At 45.3% G+C, this 23,005-nt stretch overlaps 1 protein-coding gene across 1 annotated transcript in view; it reads right to left on the reverse strand.

Moving 5' to 3' along the window:
• The window catches only part of SIM1 (SIM bHLH transcription factor 1), a gene marked incomplete at both ends in the record, with an annotated part of 66,634 nt that overhangs the window by 38,296 nt on the left and 5,333 nt on the right, over positions 1–23,005 (reverse strand). Inside the window, 7 exons of the mRNA XM_081093963.1 lie at positions 12,195–12,342; positions 13,054–13,160; positions 13,369–13,568; positions 14,269–14,354; positions 14,477–14,585; positions 15,314–15,403; positions 18,922–19,004. Of these exons, the coding sequence (XP_080950089.1) occupies positions 12,195–12,342; positions 13,054–13,160; positions 13,369–13,568; positions 14,269–14,354; positions 14,477–14,585; positions 15,314–15,403; positions 18,922–19,004 (823 nt within the window). The remainder of the gene's footprint in view (positions 1–12,194; positions 12,343–13,053; positions 13,161–13,368; positions 13,569–14,268; positions 14,355–14,476; positions 14,586–15,313; positions 15,404–18,921; positions 19,005–23,005) is intronic.

Consider the following 23,005-nt stretch of genomic DNA (forward strand, 5'->3'; position numbering starts at 1 on the left):
TCCCTGCAGGACTCAACATAGCTGCCTTCCTCCCTTCATTCAGAAATCTTCAAGAAGTCCTTCCCTAAACACTCTCATCTCTTTGTCCTGCTTTTCCCCCCTTTCATTCCCTAACATTATGTGATATATTTGTTTATAAGTACTATCTATTTCTTCCCACTAAAATTTATGCTCCATGAGGGAAGGGATCATGTCTGTCTTGGCCACACCATAGCCCTGGCACAGAGAAGGCACTGGAGAAATACTTGCTGAGCAAATGAAAGAGCCATCACGTTTGCCATAGAGACAAATACACTCTGCAACATTTCTTACCATCCTCTTAATTACAGCAACAGAAATTAAGCTGATCCTAATGATAGAAATTTGTTTATAATGAAGGTCCCATTGAGCTGACAGAGAAGAGGCACAAACAGAAAAGATATTGTATTGGTAAATGCGACGTAGCGGCTCTAACTGTTTTCCTCTGGTTTTCGATTAGCCCTCGCAATGAAACGGCGCCCTGCACTTCGTTATTCCTTTCACTGCTTTGATTGGAGGAATAAAATTGACACCCACTCTGCCCTCCTCCTCCTGGGCGTCAGCCTTCCAGCATTCCTGAGCTGTAACCCTGTGGGGGTCTATTACCCAAAGCCAGCACAACAAATACTTCACTTTGCCAGGGCTGTAGTGAGAGTTCAACAGCTAATGGAAATGCTGTGACTTCCAACACTATTAGTCTCTTAACAGCGTATAAAAATTAAAATGGAAAGCCTTGTGTTGCATTTGGTTAGTTCTGAGAAAAAAAAAAAAAATAGCTGCTCTTTTCCTGTCATATATTTGGACACCAATAGCAATTAATGGGAATGTTGGAAGGAGTAAACCTCATGGGTTCTCACCTTCAGCAACCAGAAGACATTACAGTCATCCCAAGTACAAAGAGTGAAATGAATAGCTGAATAGCAACAAGATACAAGCCCCTGAAAATGCTTGCAACCAAGGATGCTATTTTTGTAATGCTTTTCAGTAGGAGGCAAGAAACAGCACATTCTCAGATTGCATTAGCAGAGAATGTTACTATTCTCTGAGAGATGTAAAAAGTGGCAAGGGACTTGGGTTTAAAAGTACAAACACAGAGAGAATCCCACCTTAATGGGTACCATTATGATATCCAGTTCAATATAATGAGGCTGTTTTCACAGTCTGGCCAGCCGCCTATATTAGCACAGCTTTACTGATGTGGATACAACAAATTCTGTTTGAACAAGAAATCCCCAAGAAAAAAAAAAGATCCTTTCACGGGCTCTATTCAGTTAGCAATCAATCAAAGGGAAAAAATCCTTCTAGTAAAGACAGCAGCTCCCATTTGAATCCTGGTGAAATATTAGATGTCCTGAGTAAAATGTTCTATTTGTGGTGCTTACCAATGGCTGTTTTGTGAAAATGTCATAACTTGATGACTAAACTGGGGAAGGGGAGAGAGGGTCAGGTCTGGGGTGAGTATATCACATGCCCACTGACTAGGTTTCGAGCATGCTCAAACTGTGACGCAACCGAGTCATCTTGGGGAGACCCCATATTGGACAAGAGAGTAAACTATCTACAGACCTTTGCAAAATCTCTGCAAAATGTCACATTACTTCCTAAATATTTGGCGGAACTACATGAAATTGCCAATATTGGGCTGTGGACATGGAAGTCCGGGCTCTGGGTTGGTATGTCCACTCATTAGCTGTGCTATATAGGCTAAGTCTCTTGGACTAGCTGAGCCTCTGGCACAAATTAGCCACCCTTCAAATGTGAGTCCCTCTTACTCCCCAACCTAAGTAAGGCAATGAGCAGAGCACCTTCCCACCCCTCCTTCAGCTTGGAGCTGACAATCATCTTGCAGTATCTCCAGGGCACAGCAGCCATGCCTGGGAAATACCTCTTATTTAAAAAAATAAAATAAAATAGAAACCTTAAAATAATTAGCAACATTTAAAGATATAATAAACCCACAAAAACTTCTGAATCTAGATTAATTCTTCAACTTAAAAAATTTGCTGAGATTCATAATACTGTTAGAAGTCAACCCCAAAAATATGTAAAATTCACATTCAACGCAGAAAAAAAAAATCACTCAAGCATAACACTCTCTCTCTGGCTGAAGTAAAGAGATACACAGGACCTGGCCCAGACACTGTTGTCCTTGTGAGCATTAACGTTAGACTCTTCCTGCAGCCAGGTACTGTGCTGCCAATCATGATCTCCCTAACACACACACACACACCACACACACACACATAGGCATACACACCCAGGGGTTTAGCTCCTCCCACTGACTCCACCCCCTCTCCACCATCTATGGAGGGAAGTGTGACCACACCTGGAAGCTTATTCCCCAGGGGTGACCCAGGCAGTGCCAAGCCACTTCACACCCTCTTTTTTCTAATTGTGGACGGAAACTTTTACTTCCAGGAAGGGATCTGTCCCAAGCAAGCCTACAGGGAAATCAAACAAGGACTCACCTTACACTTGTGCCTATTTCTTTTTCCTGCAGATACTATCTTATTCGTTTTGATGGCCCCAGAATTTGGCACATGGCATGACCCATGACAGGTGCTCAAGAAATCATTTATGAATGCTGAAAGACCTACCAGTCCTAGTCAACTGAAGAAGTATCTAACAGTCATTTCCAATGTAGCAGAATCATTGCTGATTTCTCATCCATGGGCAACCCTCTGCCTTTCTAAGGCTCATAGATTCCCACCTTCAGTCCAAAGACACAGACATTGATTTTTGTGTTTATTGGCAAGCTAAAAATTATTTTATTTCATTTCACTGAAATAACCACCCCAATAATTTACATTTACTTGATGTTACTTTGTGTTAGGCACAGTGCCAAGAACCTCACACGTTATATTTAATGTTCCCAAAGTCTCTATGCGGTAGATTTTATCATTACCTGCATTTCAGGAATTAAAAAGAAAACAAAATGAGAACAGAGACAGCAAAGGTAAGCAATTTGCCCAGTCACAGAGCCAGTGAGTGGCAGCAATAGGATTTGAACAGGCAATAGATCCAAAGCCTAAGCTTTTAACTAATATGCTATGTTGCTTAATAAAATGTAGTGAGATCTCATTTCATAACACATTTTTCAAATACCTTGTAAAACCGCCCTGTGTTAATCAGGGTTTCAAACATCTCACTAACAAGCCTAGGCTGCATCATATTCTAATAACAGTAGGATTATGATGTCAAACACAGCACTAAGGAGACCTTCTGGTCCTGCAAATCTGGAACCAGCTGCATATATGCTTTGCTCCTCCCTCTCCTTCAATCTGGTCCTAATGTATACCTCACATTTGCTTTCTACAAATAATTTTTAAAATACAACCATTATACATGTGGTACCACTGTATATTCATATCAATAGATTTTTACATTTAATTCAGATGTATGGGGATGCAGCCATGACCAGTCCATGCAGAGGAACCAGGAATACACACAAGGTTCCATTGAACACCATCAAAAATAGCAGCATTGCATATTCTACTCACTTTATATTATAATTACTGACATTGACAAAACACTGATTCCAACAAAATTAACCTTAGAAATTTGACAGATGCTTAGTTTCTTAGAACCTTCTTTTCCCAGTAAAGCACCAGGCCTTTGGTAAAGGCTGGCTTACCTCCCTCCCAGCAGAAATCTCAGCTCCCTTTAGAGTACACAATGACAGCTGTGAAACACGGAGTGAGCTTAACCCAACTGTGGAAACCACCACACACAAAAACCACAATGCTTATAGGTGTGTGTGCTGAGATACTGACAAGGGGGAAGAAAATAAACATTTAAATTTGTGGATTTGAGGATATGGAAATTCAAGTAAAAGAGGGAATTATTCATCCTCTTCCAAAATATTTCAGTTGGCAACACGTAATTGGCAAGTGCTAATAGTTAAGATATTTTGAGCACTTACTTCCTGGCAGGTATTATGATATATTTCTCATCTCATCTAATTCCCCTCTGCTAAACCTTAAAAATTAGGCACAAATGTCCCCATTTCACAGATGGGAAAAAAGAGGGTCAAAGGATTGGAGCTGGGTTCAACATCTCACAGCTATTGCACAGCAAAGCATATTCAAACCCGGATCTGTCTGACACCAAAGCCTATGCCTTTTCCTTGCAGGTTTATTTGCATGATAGTGTGGGGTTTTCTAAAAACAGAATCTTGATCCTACTGCAATATAACTTCCAGAGTAAAAGTCACAGATGGTAAACAGATGGTCCAGACTCAGCCAGACATTCCTCCTCATCCCCCTCAGCCCTGCCATCACCACGGACCACCTCTCTCCCCTACCACCTCCCTGGACCTCGGAACGCCTGAGGCAGGGGAAAGGCAGTAGTGAGAATTTACTCCTTCAGACTAGGCAGAATGTTGAATTCCTCCATTGATAGGCACTCAGGTATTTCTAGGTTTCATCTAAACTCCACCAATCCTTTCTGCAACCAATATTTTCGGCTTAAGCACAGCCACCAGCACTTCAACCCAAATGAATTCTCTTTCACCACCTGCTTATCTGGAAAGATGTCACAAACCAATGAGAACAGGAAACAGAGAGGAGGAAAGCACTGGAGAAGGAGCAGCCTTTTACTAAATTATCAAGATAGGCATAATCCACCACACACACACACACACACACACACACACACACACACACACACCTGTACTAAACATAAAAGGGTGTTTATGTTTAGTACATGAATAGACCAAGTCAAAAACACGCTTTCTGGAGTTCAAGGAAAGCCACATTGGAATTTGTCCATCCAGGCACAATAACATGTATGGACCCTGCCTTCAAACTAAGGTGATGATCCATGATTTTCCATGATGCGACTCAAAGATCAGAAGCCTTTCCCTTCCAACAGCTGGGCTAAGAGAAAGCCAGAGATGAGTGATCAGGCTGGTCATTTAGCACACACCAAGTGGCCTCCACCCAGAACTAAAGGAGAGGTCCTGTGAGTCAGCGCCCTCTGGATCAGAACAACAACAAAGGAGGAAGTGGAAGCCCTGGAGGCCTGGGGAGGGGAAAGCTGCAGAGCAGCAACCTTGCCAAAGGGCCGGAGGATGACACACCTACCCAGAGCATGTGGGATGTAGGGAAGCTCTCTATCCCCAGGCCCTGAACAGAGTCCCCAGGGACAACCTCACCTGCCGTTCTCCATCAAAAGCAGAAAGGGGCCAATTCTGCATCCCCAACCACACATACCGACATACTTCATCTGGGAAGTGATCCACTGTCACAGGAGGTAATTTGTGCCTAATCTGACCAAAAAAAAAATAATAATAATAGCATGGTTTGCCAATCTACTGACATTTGTTTAAAAAGAACATAAAGTATTAAATCTGGTTGCAAAAATAAAATTATTAGCAATAATGTATCTGTGTAATCTAAAGGCAAACAATTCAGTAAAAACCTAAAATTTTTGCAAGTCACATTTTTTTCCTACAAAATGAAAATGTCTGTAGTGATACATAAAGGAAAAAAATATTAATTCTTACTTGACTATCATTGAGAAAATAGCTTAGCTAAATATAAACCACTAAATTGTCAATATCTGCATATACTTGTGAAGCAGCAACACAGAGGCAGCTTTTTAATCTTCCATTATAAGATTAAATGAAAGCTTACCCAGAAGTTCGGTGGACTGAACTCTATAGACCTTAATCACTTAAATTCATCCCTCTCTCCATACATTTTCTCCCCTACATTTACCCCTGACTTCCACTCCCAGACAGAGAATCTCCCAATTCAATAGCAATTAACACCCTAGGCTTTAATCCTAGTTTCACGAATTACTAGGCACATCTGACTTCGGTTTCCTCACCTAGAAAAATGGGAGATATGATCCCTGCCCTAACCACCCTACAGAACTGTCAAAGGAGCAAATTAGGTAACAAATGTGACAGTACTTTGAAAGAAACATATATATGGCATTTGTAAAAAAGAAAAAGTACAAAGTTTGAGCATAAAAACTAGATCATTTTGATTAAAAAAATTTTAAGTAAAAGTGTATGGGGATAAGATTATTTGAGTGAGTACTAGTATTATGTACTGTAAGACAGACTAAACCTCCCAGCTCTTTCTTTTAACAAAGTGTTTGGTAGTTATAAAATTACTATTAATTGCTATTAATGGTTTTGGTTGTTATAAATTACTATTAATACAAATGTGTCTTCAATTTGTTTCTATAATGATTCAGCTACATCTGAAAAGGACAACTGCAGCTTTAATGTTCAATATTACCATAATAAAGATCAAACACAATTAAGGATTAAATCTAATTTATGGGTATACATTCGTTTGTGATTATTATGTTTAATGATCAAAAAATTAAACCTATGCAACATGAGCTCCGTAGATTCAAGGCATAAGAGTAAATTATTTTATATTTTGCTGTAACTTGCTAAGTCAAAAGGCGTTTTACTTGATATTATTTATAATATAAAAGAGTGAGCCCTAACCAGTTTGGCTCAGCGGATAGAGCATTGGCCTGAGGACTCAAGGGTCCCAGGTTCGATTCCGGTCAAGGGCATGTAGCTTGGTTGCGGGCACATCCCCAGAAGGGGGCGTGCAGGAGGCAGCTGATGGATGTTTCTCTCTCACTGATGTTTCTATCTCTCTCCCTCTCCCCTCCTCTCTGTAAAAAATCAATAAAATATATTTTTTAAAAAATAAATAAAATAAAAATAAAAGAGTGGTTTTGCTAACCAGGAAAATAAAATATATTTCTGCAACTATACATATTTTTGGCCAAAATTTTTTAAAGATTTTCTAAAATGTCTTAGTAGTAATAACAATAATATCACTGGGCATTTAAATTAATTAAAATATTTTTAAATGCCAAATGGACGCAGCACTATTATATTGCAAGAACAAACTAATATGAGTATAGCTTAATGTTTGTTGCTTTATGGTAAGAATATGTAAGGTTTATATTCACAGAATTTAATACTTAACACCCTTTTAATTGTGAAAACTACAATGATATTTTGCAAAGAAGAACAAAAATTATGAGATCTGAAATAATTACAGTGTAGAGGCTTTTGTTTTTTCTTTTACATGAAAGAAGTATGTCTCCTTTAGCATTTGCCCTAACTTTTCAAATTCAAAGGGTTATTTAGTAGAAAGCAAATGTCAAATAGACCACTAATGTAAATTCCCTCTATTCTGTTCTTTGCAACACTGAAATAGAACTTTTAACTCAGAAAATTCCTTCTCTGTGATCAGTGAATCACTCTAAAACAGTATGAGATTACAATTGTGTTCCATTCTAAACTTAGAAAATAAACAAGCAGAGAATGTTTATTTTTACCAACCAGAAAATGATTGAAGATATTAAATCTGTCTGATTCCAAAATTAACAAATCACTCTTGAAATCGTCTCTCTCTCTTTTACTTTTCAGGCAGAATATCAGAATTGTATTAGCTTATAATTCTCCTTAGGAGAATTCACTAATGTTTACTTTATCCTACCACTACAGAAGACCTCTCACAAAATATCGTCTATCAATCAGCCTAATTAAGGTCATATATCAGTGAGTACTTAATGAATTACAGTGGCAGATTGTTTTTAATGGCATCAATAAATGCTCTCATGTTTATTTTTTCAAACTTCTACATACAAGTGTCCTCATAAACAGTACAGGACTATAGGAAAATATATCCTAAGAAATCCAAAGCACCAATCAGAAAGACTGTATGCACTGCTGTTTATAGCAGCACAATTTACAATAGCTAAGATATGGAAACAGCCCAAGTGCCCATCAGTAGATGAGTGGATAAAAAAGCTGTGGTACATTTATACCATGGAAAGCCATGCAGCAGTTTAAAAAAAAAAAAAAAAAAAGAATGTCTTACCCTTTGAGACAGCATGGAGAGACCTGGAGAATATCATGCTAAGTGAAATAAGTCAGTCAGAGAAAGACAAGTATCACATGGTCGCACTCATATGTGGAATCTAAGTAACAAAATAAACTGATGAATGGAGGGAATCCAGAGATATGGAAGCATGGAACAGACTGTGGAATCTCAGAGGGAAGTTGGAGGAGGTCAGGTGGGTGGGAGATAATCATCTATGCATAACCCATGGACACAGACAATAGGGTGCTGAAGGCCTGAGGGGTGGGGGGAGCAGACGCAGGCTGGAGGGAGTCAATGGGGGGGGGGGGCATACGTAATACTTTCAACAATAAAGAATTATAAAAATAAATAAATAAATGAGATGAATTTTTCACAAGGAATTGATGTGTTTAAAATAGAAAAAAAAAAAAAAGAAATGTGGCTAGCATGGGTCAGTGGTTGAGCATTGATCTATGAACCAGGAGGTCATGGTTCAGTTCCTGATCAGGGCATATGCCAGGTCGTGGGCTCAATCCCCAGTGTGGGGTGTGCAGGAGGAAGCATATCAATGATTCTCTCTCATCATTGATGCTTCTATCACTCTCTCCCTCTCCCTTCCTCTCTGAAATCAATAAAAATGTATCTTTAAAATAAAATTAAAAAGAATAAAGTATCATGATATTTGTGGCTTACTTTGAAATGATTCTATGGAGAAAAAAAATCACATACAAATAGACACATATAAGTAGAGAAAAATTTGATATATAAAACAAATATGGTTTATATTATAGATAATGTGTGCATAAATATTCATTATACTATTCTTTCAACTTTTTGTATGTTTGAAAAATATTTTTTAATATTTTAAAAATTTTTATACCTCATTGGTTTATACTTAAAAGTATATTTTAAAGTGTTATTTTTAAAACATATAAAGTTTAAAAACACAAAGAGAATCAAGGCTTTCCACTTTTCTAGAAATTCCTTGTCATTGTTTATTGGGTATTTCACAGTTTCAATTTCCTTCACACTAAGTAATAATGCTTTCTATTTGAGTTGGAACTAATACTTACTATTAATTAAACAAACCAAAGAAAATATGAATGCAAGAAACTTACTTGGGTTTTACACAGTATATTTTCCTCTCCATATTATTCTAGACATTCCCCAACATTCATTGTTAGTAGACACAACTCCATTAACCTATCTTCTTGAAAATAATTAGGGAGCAGGGCCTATCACACTTCACACTTATTTCTCAAAGCCTATGAGCACCAAAATTTGTAAGATTTTTTTTAGTGTGGCACACAAAGCTAATAGGCATGTTTGTCTTATAGAAAATTATGAACTGACCAGTTTCTTTTTTTGGTTTGGAATTTTTAATGGGTTTCGGGGGGGGGGTAGTTGGTTTGGTGGGATGGGGGTTATGTTTTAATGAAGGCTATAGACGCCTCAGGGAACCTCAAGAACCCAGAGAAAATCTATGAGAATTTTTAAAATTCAATCATAATGTCCTACTGCTCTGTTTCCCAGAATTTAAGAACACCAAGATTCTGTATGGTGGTCACACAAAAGCCAGTAAGACATCAAGGCATACACCACCTACCTCTAAAATTCCTATATTTGCTGTTGCAGCTGCTGATTAAAACAAGGTTACTAAATATTTTTATTCATTATTCCTTTTGTTAGATAATGATGATTAATTTTTCTAAGTATATCTAATGTATATATGCATAGCCTGGGGACACAGACAACAGTGTGGTGAAGGCCTGGGGTGGGACAGGGACTGGTGGAGGGGGGCAAAGAGGGGGAAAAGTCAGGACATCTGTAATATTGTCAAGAATTTTTAAAAAACACAATAAATTTAGCATCAGGAATTTAAAATATGGGCTTCTTATGAATGTAGCTTCCACCACAATGTCACACTTTCGTTTGACAAATGCTTATTTAAAATTCTCTCTACTTTCATGACATGAAAAATCCCTTCAAAATGTATGCTATTAAAATGTCTAAATTTGGAAAACATCTGGTCTGTAAAATTATTTGGGGGTGGGGGGTGGTTCTTTAAGTACATTGTTTGAGGTAGTGTATTTGGAAAGAATTTTCTTATCATTCTCAGGCCTGAGAACTAGCCCTGAAAACAAATGTATGCAGTAGTTTGCTGCTACCATAGAGAATCAATAGTCATTTATTTAATTTGCTAAGACAATGGAAATTAGTAACTTCCAGCCAGATGTGTGATATACACATCAAACAAACTGCAACCTGTTCATTATGAAAATCCTGTCAACACACACACAGAGCCACTTGATGACATTGTATCTAAGGCAGTTTCCATATTTGCAGCTATAAATATTGTCCTAAGAATTTTTATACAAAGATTTGGAGCTGAGACTCATAAAAGGGTAATCAATTTCAGCTTTTCATCTTGTGTGCCTCTGTGTTTATTTCTATTTTCATTTAGAGGCATAAAACATTCAGAAAAACGTGTGCCCTGCTATTTTTTCCTTCTGTAAATCATTTATCCTCATTACATCTTTTTAATCTGATGTAAAGTTGGTAGCCTAATCCTGCAGCTCTGGAGAAGTGTGTAAAGTGAAGAATGACAGAGCCAACAGCAGACAGAAAATACACTTATGCACTGGAAAACAAAACAGAATATTCCAAAATGACTCCAAACATAAATTAAGTTTACCCATTGGGAGGTCTAACTTGCATTCTGATCATTTATATGGGTCTGTGTGACTATATACCCTGCTGTTTGATAAAAAATGATTACTAACCACAGGCACCTACCAAAGAACAGAATGTATGTATAATGCTTGTGATGTCTCAGACATACAAAGCACCTTCTTAAAGAATGTCCATTTCCTCTCCATGGTAAGCAGACATAATTTTTCACTCTTTAATACTTATGCTTCACAGAGTGGCTTATTTTATGAATTATGATTTGCCATTTTCTCTTATGCTTATCTTAATAATATGAAAAGCTGCATTCATAAAATGGATGATTTGTTTCATGATACCCAAATAGTTACTGTTTTATGCTCTGTATTAAAATACACAGCCTTTGTGCTATTACAAAAACCTAATAGTATTTATGTTAGCACTATTTACTAACATGAAAAAAATACAATTCTTAGTAACCACATTATTCTTAAGTACTGAATTTTCATCTAAACTGAATTCATTTTCCAAGTCTATTAATTAAATTTTCTTATTAAGCAGGCACAAATTAAATAGCCTTATTGCCAAGCATAATATTTCCAACTACTACATTTTTGATCGGCAATTTAAAAGAACGTGGAGTGAATCAAGTCCTCATCATCTGTAGTCTGATTCCAAAAAGCACCCCTTAACCAACTTCCTAATGTCAAACTAGCATTTCTACTAAGCACCTGGTGTGTCAACCGGTCCAAAGCAAATAACTCCTCCTGAGGTACCCTAAAATCACAACCTCCACCAAAAAAAAAAAAAGAGAGAGAAAGAAAAGGAAGGGCAACTGCGTACACAAAAGGTTTCTTCATAAAAGCTTCAACCTTTTGACTTTCACAAATATTATACAGAACGCGCTTTCTTCACCCGCTGCACACCGGACCATGTGATCCGCCTGCAGGGCCACACGAGATTATTGTTTCTGGAAAGAATAATGCTCAAATACGGCTGCCCTGGCCAGCCCGCCAGCCGCACCCGCAGGTCGCGCTGCGAGGCGGCCTCCTCCCCGGCGGTGCTGGCCCGCAGCGCGCGAGCGAGCGGGGCCTGGGCACCCGCCAAGACTTGCAGCATTAGCTGGCCGCTTGGCTTTATGGAGGTTAAAGTCAGACCCTCCGGTCACTTAAACCCTTTTTGTGATTCAGGAGGGAAATCACTCTCTCTGAACTCTTAACTTTGATTGGAGATTCTGGTTAAAATTAAGAACTTCAAACCCAGATTTGAAAAAGTGAAACAGATGTCCAGTTCATTATCCATAAATGGCTCCGTACGTCCGACCCTTTCCTCTCTCTCTCTTTTTCTTTCTGCCGCATTAAGTTTTATTTAATGCAGAATTTCCTTGAGAGAGAGAGAGAGAGAGAGAGAGAGAGAGAGAGAGAGAGAGAGGGCAAATATGGACTGTGGGTGGAAAACTCCTAAATCACATAACGAAAGGAAGCCTCCTCATAAAGATGAACGTGCTCAAGCTGCCGCCTCCCAACGCAGGCGGCACTCGAGTCAAAACCGGTGTCCCCAAGGGACCCCAGTCTCGAATATCCCGGGGGTGCCCGCCACCTGCACCCTCGTGGAGACCACGGCCGCCTGAAGTGGGAGAAGGAGTCCCCGATTTGCACTCACGTAAGCACATAGTTGACGCTGACGATGCAGTGTGGCCTGGACGAGCGGCTGTTGTGCACGATGGTCGCATAGCTCTGCACCCAGACCCAGCCGCCCTGCTTCGCCAGGAACCTGTAGTACTTGGTGGTCACCTGCCCCTTCACCAGCACTGATGGAGAGACAGAAGGCAGCGGTGGTGAGCGCGCCCGCCCCAGATCGGCCCCAACGCAGCCCCCGGCGGTGAGAGCAGGGTGCCCTGTGGGTACGAATCAGAGTGCGCCCGCCCGAGGCGGGGCGGGGAGGGGGGACAACAGGCACCTTCCCAAATTCAGGGGTTGTCCTGTTAGTTTGCACGATTAGCAAAGAGGGAAACGCTTAAAGTTGGAGGATTCCACCCCTCCTCCCATTCGATTTTCGAACTACGTCAAATGGTCCGGGCAGCTCACTTGCTGGCTCACACTCGCAGTCCCGGGAGGTGAGGCTCAAAGCAAAGCAGGAGCGCAAGCCAAGCGCGTACTACGGGTCAGTGCACACGAGCCACGTGGGCTAGCCTCCGTTTTTCTCCCACTTTGGTGAGGCTGGGGGCGAGGTGGGGAGGGGGCATTCTATCGATAGGAGAATAAAACGCCTCCCAGGGAGAATTTCGCCAAGAAACTCAGAAATTCCCCCTCGGCCCTGTGAGCGCCCGCAGAAGCTAGAGAAACAGGATGGATCAGTGTTAGAGCAAGCCGCTGGCAGGACCTCAGCTACCACCCCCACTGGCTACCAGAGCTACCACTTGTCCCCGGGCTGGGGGCTTAAATCACGCCCTCTCCCCTCCCCCACTCCTCCTCGGGGCCTCGCCGGGGCAGGGCGGGGCGGCCGCAGGGTGGCGCCTTACGCAGGTGGTGGGCGCAGCGCAGGTGGAAGGTGTCGCAGCCGTGCACGTGGTGGTACAGGGTCTTCTCAATCAGGTCCTGAGGTTCATACCCCGTCAGCTCCGCCACTCTGCGGAGAGCAATCCCGCGGGATGAGCGTGAGGTGCGGGGATGTGCCCCACCCCAGACAGCCACCTGAGACTTGGGTGCCCACCCTCACCTCGCAGAGCTCCAGCAGTCACCTCATCTGCAAAAGGGGCTCCTAAGATGCACGAGGAGCTCTCCCCACTGAACAGGGTGACTCTTTGCCTCCTCCCGCCTCCTCCCCGGCCACGCACCTGGAGTCCAGGAAGATGAGCTTCATGTCCAGGCTGGCGCGGAACATGAACATGTTGCTATGCAGCTTGATCTCCGTGACGGCGCTGGGCGGCAGCGAGTGGCCCACGGCCACCAGGCCCACGTTCTGGTAACAGCCATCGAAGGGGGACATGTCCAAGCTGTACTGGCGGATCTTCAGGTAGCCGCTGCAATGAATGACCTGCGGCGGCGGGTGACAGGGCAAGACTCAGCCACGCAGCCAGGAAACCACCCAAAAAGGAGGGGAAGGGATTAAAACCTTGAGACCCAGCTAGACCATAAATGAATGCCCTGTGGGCCACGCCCCCGCGTTCAAGTGTCCAGTTACTAGGGCTCCAAGGTGTTTCAAAGAAATGACTGCACTGACTCAATGAGCTTACCTGGGGACTTGTAACAATGCAGAGGCCTGGGCCCTGCCAACCCTAACGCACCTGCATCGCGAAGCGGTGCCCCGGAACCTGCATGTTTCATCTCATTAACCAGGAGAACCACAAGCTTGAACTAAAGCTCTGTTTCCTAACCTCTCTGGGGGGGCTCAGAATCTGACGCCCTGAGTAAATTCTAGGCAGGAACCCACTGGAGCGATGGACCATGTCTGAGGGTAGACACATCCCCAAGGCCCTTTATAGGCCCCTGATTTTAGAGCCCCAGCAGCCTGGGAGTGAGACTGTCTTCAAACGTGGTTCCAGGGGTTCACAAAGGTCAAGGACCTTGGTGATGCGCCCCCTCCCAGAGCTGTTCGCCATTCACCCAGGCGGGAAACGCCCTCCTGGGCGGTCCGGACCACGGGGAAGCCCCTCCCCTGCCGCACGGTTCCCTGGTCCTGCCCCCTTCCCCTACACCCGGCCACGTGGCAGGGATCCTCCCTCTCAGCCACGCACCTTGTAGCCACCGCAGGTGAGGCCCGCGTTCCTCTTGGCCAAGACACACTTCATCCTCAGGAAGAAGGAGCGCTCGATCTCGTACTCTGGGGGAGAGGAGCGGAGGGAAGCGCAGGACGTGAGACGGGCAGCGCCGCGCCAGGGGCCCTGCCAGGGCTAACTGGGGCAACGCCACCAGCGGACTGCGATTGGCACACTCCTGCCTTACCCTGGACAAAGTGAGAGTGGTAGGGCTGGTGGGCCGTGAGAACCGCTGTCATCTCGTCGTGGTCTGCCGGGTGGATGTATTCGTAAATGCTATTCCCGGTCAGTTCTACCTGTAAAGAGGAGGGTATCACCATCCCGGAGTGGTGATGCCACATGGAGGGACTGGAAGATGGGGCCAGGAGGGCCACAGGATTGTGAGGACAGGAGCCAGAACTCTAGCGTCTGCCCTACGTTCTAATGCTCTGCTGTTGCAGCCTAGCTAAGCCTCGGTTTCCTTATCCATGAAAGGAAATAATAATAGTAGTAGTAGTAGCTCCCTGGCAATATTCTGGTGAAGACATTATGACACCAATATGTAACCCATCTCCCATGTTATTTGGCCTCTGCTAGGGACTCAAAAAGGTAGCCATTGTTTGGGCTCGGAGTAGAACAGCGGTTCTCAACCTGTGGGTTGCGACCCCTTTGGGGGTCAAATGACCCTTTCACAGGGGTCGCCTAAGACCGTCAGAAAACACATATATAATTACATATTGTTTTGTGATTAACCACTATGCTTTAATTATGTTCAATTTATAACAATGAAATTGGGGGTCACCACAACATGAGGAACTGTATTAAAGGGTCGCGGCATTAGGAAGGTTGAGAACCACTGGAGTAGAAGCTAAAGGATAAGGGAAGGGGAGAAAGGGAGAGGTCCAGCGCTCCTGTCAGCTGAGCTGTTTCCAGTCCCAGAAATGCGCATATGAAACCTTTGGGACAGCCAGCCCTCCACCCCTCACCTCCTGCCCCAGCTCTGGCTGTAAACACTGGAAGCTAGAGTCCTAGACCACTCACCTACCTGAGAAAGACCCAGGTGGACCGAGGCTGTCTCTGAGATGTACATGATCTTCCCATCTGGGGCCACCACAAAGATAAAACCATCCAGGGTCTGGGAAGACAGAAACAGAGTTGAATGGAGAGCCCTCTGGGACATTGGTACAAATTGGGGCCCAGGGGGACAGAAGTTAGAGATGCCCAACCAGAAGTGCAAAGAGACAAAGTAGAGAGGGGGTGGCAGGAAACAGTGCATAGAAAACCAACCCCAAGAGTCCCTCTTTTGTTTATTCCCAATTTGAAAGCACCTGGAAAAGGCAGCCCACTGGAAGAGATCCAGAGGGAGAGATGAAGGAGGCTACTATTCTCCAAGATTCAGGATCCACCAAAACAGACAGAGCAAACCTGTCTGTACACACACACATATTGAGGAGGGGGACACAGTCTGCTATAAGAGGTGAGTTGGGTTCTTGGAGTGATGATCACTGAAAGAACCAGAGGTTTCCTCTGTCAGTCTTGGAGGACTCCCTAGTGACAGCGTCTTTTAATAAAAAGAATACCTGGGGTTTGGGAAATAGCAGGCATTGGGTGATGTGGAAGGGCTGGCAGTCTGAAAAGTTGTAGACAGAAGGCAGCTGGCCAGTAGCTCTGAAAAGAGTCTGGGAGAGGGGGATTTAGGAGATGAGAGGCTTTCCAGGCAGCAAGTCCATAAAGTAGTGCCATAGCGTGATGTGTGCGTGTTTACATTGATACATCAAGCTGACAGGCTCTCCATGAAGGCAAGTCTCAGACTTTCACTGTCCCTTTATTTATGTGAATGGGGCTTCAATCCAGGCAGTGGAGACAAGGATGAGTCAAACTTTACTCTCAAGGAGCTGAAAGCCCAGTAGAAGCATAAAGACTGGCCTAAAGATAGCTATAATGACTACACAGATGAACAGACAGTGCTGTTGGGGCCCAGAGGCTGAGGGGCCAGAGGCGTGGGAAAGAATCAGAGGCCTTAGAGGTACTGTTTGAGCAAAGCCTTGAAGAGGAAGCTTGAACTGTAGTAGAGAGGAAGGGCATCCTAGACAGAAGGATTGATGTGCCAAAGGCAGGGACTGAGGGGAGGATGGATCTGATCATTTTTGTGCACCAGAGATAGGGCTGAGGGAGTACACCAGTGCTGGATTTTTGGAGAGTTTGAGATGTCAATCTGAGGAATCTAGAGATACTCCTGTAGGCATCAGGGTTCTAACAGAAGTTTCTAAACAGGGGAATAGCATGCTTAGACATGTTTTGTTTTGTTTTTTTCAGGCAGAATGTGGACAGTCACCTATAGGAGGAAAGAGTGGAGATGAGGCAATCAGAAAGCGGAGTCCAAGTCAAAGATGGATCTGGCCATGGAATTTATGGTGGCAGAAAGAGTCTGACTTCAATGTCAATGAGTAGAGGGTAACACCATTAACCAAGATTGGGAATTTTGAGAAGCATGTTGAGTTTTTGTATGGGTGGGTGGAAATCTGGAATAGGAAAATAATGGATTCTTGTCTTGGAGATGTTGAACTTCAGGTGTATCCAGATTTCCATTTGGATGTGTCCAGTTGGCAGTAGGAAATAAAGACCTGAAGCTTAGGAGGGGTGTCTAGACTGGAAAAACCAGCTGGAGTCATGCAAATGGGAAAAGGAGTTGAGATGATAATGTTGGCTGAGATCACCCAGTAGGCCTTGAAGCTGTGAGATGGGAAACAGAGTTGGAACCTTTAGGAAATGTCAGCATTTACAACCAGACGGTGATGGGAAAACCAGAGGAGCAAACAGGGAGGGAAAGGAATCCAGAAAAGTGTGGTACTTAAGCAACCGAAGGAGAGGGAGAAGGTCACCTCCATCAAGTCCAAATGTCACCTTCTCAATGAGGTCCTCTGCCACTCAAACACAGCCCTACTCCTTCCCCTTCTTGCTTTTCTTTTTTAAATCCTCAACTGAGGATATGTTTTTATTTGTTTTCAAAGAGAAAGGAAGGGAGAACTGCCATTCCCAGTGTGAGAGAGAAACATCAATTGGTTACCTCCCTTATGCACCCAGACTGGGATTGAACCTGAAACCTGGGCCCTGACCAGGAACTGAACTTGCCACCTTTGGGTATATGGGATGACACTCCAACCAACTGAACCACCCGGCCAGGGATCCCCTCTCTTATTTTTCTCCACTGCACCTACACCACCTGTTACAATGTGCAGAGCACTTGGGTTTGCAAGACTGCTCTCCTTAGAATGTAAACCCATGAAGGCAGGGCTTTCTGTCTGGCACATAGTTGGCCCTCCTATATTTGTGGAATGAATGAGGTCAGGCAGGATAAGAAATGAGCATCTTCTGCTGCGTATCAAAATGTGGTGGCGCCTGTGCAGAGTTCAATGGCTGGGAGGGGTGCCGGACTGCAGGAGTTTGGGAGTGAGTGGGGCAGGGTGAGTGATGGAAGTTGAAAGTGTAATAAGTCCTGTGAGAAGTTTGGGATGAAGAGAGGAGAAGATTGGGCAAGAGCCAGAAGGGGTGAAGGATTGTTAGGTTTTCGTTCCCTTTGATGAGGGAAATTAATTGGTAATATGGCAAGACTGGGTAGGGATCAGTTGTTGAGAGACAACTGATGGCAGTTGTCCCGGTGAAAGGGAGGGACAGTGCTGGTTAAAGTCAGAGGTGTATGGGCCAGGCCTGTGAGGGAATACTCAAACAATGCCTTTCTTTACTCTGTGAAACTGAAATCTCTGGCCTCTGATACTAATGGGGTATCTGTGGGTCAGGAAAGGGCGTGGCACTCCTGCTAGGAGATGCTCAGGCCTGGCCCACCTGGGCTCAGATTCCTCCCTGATGCCTGCATAGGTTTGAGACACCTACCTCAGTTGCAATGGACTTGAGTAATAAGGGGGTGCAGGTTGGGAGACAAGTGTCAAGCCTAAAAATGCCACCAGAAGTTTTACTATTTTAAATATTTGCTAGTGAGCAATTGGCAATTTAAAACGGTATACTCTGCAAACAATGCAGCAATGGGAGCTTCCACATTAGATAAAGTCATTGCCTGGGGAGGTGTATGTGTGTGCACAGGGCTCTGTCTGTACATGGCCTGGGCTGGCCTAGGGTAAGGGCTGTGGAGAGAGAGGAGAGAGCGCGTAACTACCAGGAGGAGATGAAAAGAGTTGCAGGCGCAGCTGGATCCAGAATGTGTGGGCTTAAAGCATTGACTGGCATTTCTACCAGATTCCCCTTATTTCCTGTATAAATCCTTCATTTCGGATGGTTTTGCAGCCTAGCCTGGGCAGCTTGGCTTGGAGGCACTCTGGTTCCCTCAGCCCAATGGTGTCAAATGGCACCCCTCCCGGGGTTCAGCCCATCTGATTGTCAGAGCTCCCTTTCAAATCCAATGTGCTGATCGTCACCGTGCCTCCCTCTTGGCCTCTTGAGGCGCCACTCGCACCAAGGCACCAAGCAAGGTTAAGAGCTAAACCTTTTAAGTTTGGAGAAACTGTAGGGGCTGCAGGAGGGACACGTCAGGGCAGGATCCCATTTTTCTAGGAAACAAGAAGCCAAGCGTGGGGCCAGGCCCTCAGACGCTGAAGCTTATGTGCGACTGAACGACTGACCGGGAAGCCACGCCAGTACCTGCAGCAGATGAGAGCCCAGCTCACGACCAACGTTGTCCAGGGGGCTGGTCCGACTGGAGTGGCCCCACGCCTCCCCGAGACCTGTGGAGGCACAGAGACACTCTTGAGCAATGGGACTCCAACCCTGCTGGCAGTTTGAGGCTAGTCTCACAGCTATGTCACACATTCAAGCTCACACACGTAACCAGATACCATTGGGCTCCTCTTGCTCTCTGACCTGGACAGCAAAGAATGGGAGCAGGCAAATGTAGGCCCCGCCCTCCCAGTCTGAACAGAGGTCAGACTCCCTCTCCCAGATGGACCTGGGCTTCTCAGGGAAGGCAGGGCCTGGCTGAGCATCCCCTGGGCAGGACCCCAAGTGGCTGAGTTTGGGGACAGCCTTGCCCTGAAAGAGCCCCTTACACTGCACCCCAGCGATAGCTATTGCATAGGTTCACTAGTGTTCTTAGAGGGGCGAGGGACACTATTTGTCACCCAAAGTTTCATCATCATTCTTACCAAAAGGCGAATGTCACTGATGGCCCCGAGGGACATGAATCCCTGGGCCAGGGCCAGCTTGTCCCTGGTGAGCTTTCTGATTGGCAGCAGGGCTCTCCAGCCATTCCCCTCCCCCGGGCCTCTGACTTTAATCCCCTTCCGAAAAATCCATTTGCCTGTGCAGATGACTCCCAGCAGCAACATACCCTTGCAATCCTTCTATGCCTTTTCCTTCCTAGCCCCTCCCCACCTTCTTACACATCCTAATCTCACCTGCCATCCCACCCCCCAAAAACACCACACAGGTTTTTTTGAGGTCAGATACTTGCAGGTTCTAACACTGTTTTAGCAATATTTTCATGACCTTCTGAATATAAAGAATTAATCACTTTCTCTACTTTCCAGGTATCATCTTAAGAAATATAGCCCCTTTCTCTCCACACTAAGATCTTCCCAAGTGTTGTCACAAATAGTTTTTCTGGTGATGCCTTAAAAAAATAAAATTCTCAGGATGCTGTGGCTGGTGTTTTTTTCTATTAATATGGAAAAAGAAAATGAAAAATCAGGTAGAAGAAACTTGCCCAGACTGAGGTTAAACTTCTTATGGGTAACATCTTGTAACCGTGTTGCTGCTGAAATTAATTTAACTAGGGAAAGTCTTTTATGCTTACACCAATACGCAAGGTTTAACATGACCAAAAAAAAAAAAAAAAAAAAGAGGGCGATTTACTGGGGAATGGGGCAAGTCACTATGAAGCACACAATGACGATCACACCCCCATGGTAATATGGGGCTGTGGGTGGATCTTTCAGAATAAAACGTGGAGTTGGGCTCTAAAGTGTGTTGGCCAGGAGCTGCTTCCTAAGCCAATGATCAAAACGCTGGTAACGAATAACCGCGAGCACCCCTTAAGCTCAAATCGGGTCTCTCTGGGTGTTTGCACATCTAAATAAATCTAACGATTTCCGCACCGCTCTGCAAACACTGAGGCTCCCCTTCGCGGGTCTCCTCTCCCTCCTTCCTCACCCCTCCTGCCTCCTTAGCCCGCCCCAGTGTCCTTCCCCAGCGCGACTCCACTACCCTAACCCCTCGGTGCCCTCCTGGACGGTCCCAGGGGCCGCCGACACCACAGCCTGTACACACCCCCTTGCTCTGTCACCTGCTCTTTGCTCCTCCCGTCTCAGCCAAACTACCCTCCTTGGTTTCTGGCACAGCGTGTTCATGTGTTCATTCCCGCTCAGACACCCACCCAGAAGGGGTGGCAGGCAGGTGGCCTAGGGAGGCCGTCCTGGGGAAGGGGGAAAGGATCCTGCTTGGAGGGTGGGGGTGGGGGGGGGGCGCTGGCCCTTGCATGCCTGGGGCCCAGCTGAGGCCTGACAGCCCAAAGCCGCAGCTCCCCAAAGCGGGCAAAGAGTGCGCTTGGGACCGACAAGTGTTTTTATTCTAAAATTATCAGGTCCCGCAAAGCGGCTGGGACACACCCGGGACCAGCCTCCCAACCCGAATCGTCTGAAAATCCTCCAAGCTGTGCCGAGGTTAAGGACCGGTTCCGAACTCGTGGCGCCCGCCTGGGCTGTCTGCGGTCGCGGGTTGCGGCCTCCTTAGTGGGAGCCTCCAGGGGGAAACGAGGCTACCCCGCAGGTTAATGAACAGCCGGCCTCGCAGGTTAGCGGCCCTCCCTGCCCTCTTCTTCCCCACCCCCACCTTTTAAGGAACCTTTTGCTTTCACGGAGCACTGCCTTTGCTTTCTGTTCCCGGTCGAAATCTCCGTCACACGGCTATGTCTGGGTTAATGTTTTATAAGGGACTGGCTGCCTTCGTCGACCTGCGGGCTTTCCCACTCTGACGCTAGGGCCGAGCTCGCCCTTCAGCCTGCCCGGGACACCTTCGGAAGCCCGGTCACGGGTTCCACCTCTGAAAGTCCGGGCGTGGGCCAGGGCCCCCTCTCCCTGACCCTCCCCTTCCCGCTGCGGTGACGCGCTCCCGCACCCAGTTTCACTTGGCGAGGGGGGTAAGCTGAGATTTCGTTTCTGCACTTGACCTACCGCAGAAAATTCGCAAATCCTTTGATTGTCTGTTTAAAATGAGGAGGAAACCAAGCTCCCTTTGCGGCAGGATTTCAGTGGGAACAAGATCTAAAGATTCTCTTGTAATTCGGTGAGGCCGAGGGAACGGGTTTTGCAAAGGAAAAAAAAGCAGCCCTGTGAGGGAGGCGATAACTAAATCGGGTTTTAGACAAAAGGATTTGCCCCAGCTAAAGTGGCCCAAGACAAAGGAAAACATAATCTATTTGGGAAGATTTCCAAGATATGCTACATTAACTTCAGCAGATAAATTTTGCTTCTCCCCGCCCACTTCCTCCCTCAAAGTCTGGCTTATCATATTTACATAAGTAGTATTACAAGGGATGTATCTATTATGGATCTAAAGGACTAGCTCACATTTCATGTGAAAACTCAGACAAGTTTCACTGTTGCTTTACCCTCAGTGCACGGAGGAGCCATTTCCATTTAAATACCCCCTGACCCAAGGATTACCTCAATGGACTGACTGCGCGGGTTTTGTAATTTCCTGAAAATGAGATTTCGATTTATAAAACAAGAAACCAATTAGTAACCAAATGAGGCGAAGTAGATCCACTAAAATTGACCTAATCCCACAGGCACAATTTAGGCCGTTCTTGGCGAATGAATGATGAGCCCCAGTCTAGCATGAGCTCAAAGCATCGTCCAGCTGTGTTATTGCAAGCAGCAAAAATAAATTGATCGAGCTTTCCTTCGGAATGAATTTCGTACCCTTGACAAAATATGGTTGACAGACAGGCATCCTCACCTCCTTCACTCAGACAGGAAGGGGAGGATGAGAAGAGCTTCTCTTTCTACCGTTCTTTTTTTTTTTTCCTTTTAATAAACAAACACTGTATCTCAATAGAATGTGTCCTTCTTGTTGTTTCTCTGGGAAAACCATCTCTGAAATCATCGCTATGCCTTTTAAGCAACATTGTGGGTGCTGGAGGAGCTCCCTAGGACCAGATCACAGCCTGGTGACTGATGCCAGAAAAGCCCTCCGAGACCCAGACCGCGCTCCTGACTTTGGGTCTCAGAGGGACTTGTCCCAGCACCTGGGTTTCTCCCAGGACCGGCATCCTCGCCGAGCACACTGTCCAAGCCTTTCCCTGGGCCCAGCAATGAACAGCCTTAGGGCTCCGGGAGCCTCAGTGGCTGGATGCTTGGGGAAGAGAGGAACTGAGACCCAAATCCAGGAGTCACCGGGTAGGAGACTGCTTCACGCACTCGGCACCCCCACGACCCCCTCTGGCCTCGCGGCCCGCCCCACTCTGGCCACCTGGCGGGTGTGGCCGACCTTCCGAGGGCTTTGGTGGCCGCGCGGGGCCAGGCTTTGTCCTGCGCAGCAGCCTGAACCCCACCCGCCGTGTTTGCTCTCCACCGGGCAGTGTGCGCTCTGGCTTCTCCTTGTCTGCCTCAGGCATCCCCACCCTCGCCTGGGGACGCACTCAACTTAGTGTAAATCTGGGGCGGAAGCTCTGCGCTCTCGTCGCGCTCTGGCCCCGAGCGAGGGCTTCCCAGTCCGGATGGAGCGTGCG

The sequence above is a fragment of the Myotis nattereri genome (genome assembly GCF_964212035.1).
Source record: "Myotis nattereri genome assembly, chromosome: 6".
In the NCBI taxonomy this organism is placed as follows: domain Eukaryota; kingdom Metazoa; phylum Chordata; class Mammalia; order Chiroptera; family Vespertilionidae; genus Myotis; species Myotis nattereri.